At 44.3% G+C, this 1,549-nt stretch overlaps 1 protein-coding gene across 15 annotated transcripts in view; it reads left to right on the forward strand.

Moving 5' to 3' along the window:
• The window catches only part of LOC108516873 (inactive ubiquitin carboxyl-terminal hydrolase 54), a 114,091-nt gene that overhangs the window by 92,825 nt on the left and 19,717 nt on the right, over nt 1–1,549 (forward strand). For 14 of the 15 annotated variants that reach the window (XM_017854562.1, XM_017854555.1, XM_017854560.1 and 11 more), the window contains one exon: nt 883–1,053. The exons of the other annotated variant lie outside the window; for it this stretch is intronic. In XM_017854562.1, the coding sequence (XP_017710051.1) occupies nt 883–1,053 (171 nt within the window). The remainder of the gene's footprint in view (nt 1–882; nt 1,054–1,549) is intronic. 15 annotated transcript variants of the gene reach the window in all.

Here is a 1,549-nt window from a genome sequence, read left to right on the forward strand (position 1 = left end):
AAAAAAATAACTTAAGTAATGACTTTCTATAAAACAATTTTCAGCTTGATGGCTAAAGTTCTAGCGTAGCCCACAGAATCTTACAATATATTTGAGGTATAACCTAATAGTTTTGGCTTGATTTCTGAAAAGGAGGAAGAAATATTATTTTACTCTTCTAGATCTGGTACTGGCCCTTAATATAATTTTGAAAGAGATGCTTGACTTTGACATCTTTCTTTCTCCCCTTTGTACCTCCCTCCTGCTTGGTACCTGGTGCTTTCTTCCACCTCTCATACCCCACCCAGACCTGTTCTACCTCTTCTCCCTTCAATCAAATACCCATTTGTCCTATTATACTTATCTCAGCTATCTATTCAGAGGGAAGCAGTCTGATTGAACTAATTTATACTAATGTATTTCATATAAGTAACAGCCCCAATAATTTCTCAGAGACATTAAAAATGCATCTAATATCCATTCAAAAATTTTAAGTGGCATTCTTGGGAGTATGGGAGAAAGATTATGGGATAGGAGAACAACTGACTATGTATGACAGGTTGTCCTGGGACTTTCCATCTAAATGTCCTACTTTTCACAACTTTTTCATTACTTCAGTTTTTTCCCTGATAGACTTTGTAAAACCCTCACAGTTTTTTACAGTGGCAGGCAAAATGAGGGTTTCAGCAAGGTAGGGACAGGGATAGGAGGAATTTTACATGTGTCTGGGTGATCTGGAAGTTGAGTGTTGTGAAGAATGGCTCGATGGTATAGCATATCCTTCTCACACTTGTGTCTAGGAAGTTCTTGCCTTATGGAGCTTTGTTGTGTCCATCTCTTTTCTTTCTCTCTGTTACTGTTCTGTTTCCTCACTTTTGCATATGTGTTTCCTCCTTCCCTCAGGGAGGGAGCCCTCCATCTCAAGTGACACTCGAACAGATTCCTCAACGGAGAGCTATCCCTACAAACATTCCCACCATGAGTCTGTGGTCAGTCACTTCTCTTCTGATTCTCAGGGGACAGTCATCTATAATGTGGAGAATGATTCCATGTCTCAGAGCAGTCGGGACACAGGTAGGGACTTATACAGAGGGTCCTGCTTGCCTGAATCAATTCCTGCATAGATCTCCTAAGAAAAGAAACTGGGAGGCTGGGCATGGTGGCTCACGCCTGTAATCCCAGCACTTTGGGAGGCCAAGGCAGGCGGATCACGAGGTAAGGAGATCGAGACCATCCTGGCTAACACACAGTGAAACCCTGTCTCTGGCTGGGCGCGGTGGCTCACGCCTGTAATCCCAGCACTTTGGGAGGCCGAGGCAGGCAGATCATGAGGTCAGGAGATCGAGACCATCCTGGCTAGCATGGTGAAACCCCGTCTCTACTAAAAATACAAAAAAATTAGCCGGCCGTGGTGGTGGGCGCCTGTTTCCCAGCTACTCAGGAGGCTGAGGCAGGAGAATGGCGTGAACCTGGGAGGTGGAGCCTGCAGTGAGCGGAGATCACACCACTGCACTCCAGCCCAGGTGACAGAGCGAGACTCCTTGTCAAAAAAAAAAAAAAAAAAAAAAAA

Source organism: Rhinopithecus bieti, unplaced genomic scaffold (genome assembly GCF_001698545.2).
Source record: "Rhinopithecus bieti isolate Rb0 unplaced genomic scaffold, ASM169854v2 scaffold_36008, whole genome shotgun sequence".
Taxonomy (NCBI): domain Eukaryota; kingdom Metazoa; phylum Chordata; class Mammalia; order Primates; family Cercopithecidae; genus Rhinopithecus; species Rhinopithecus bieti.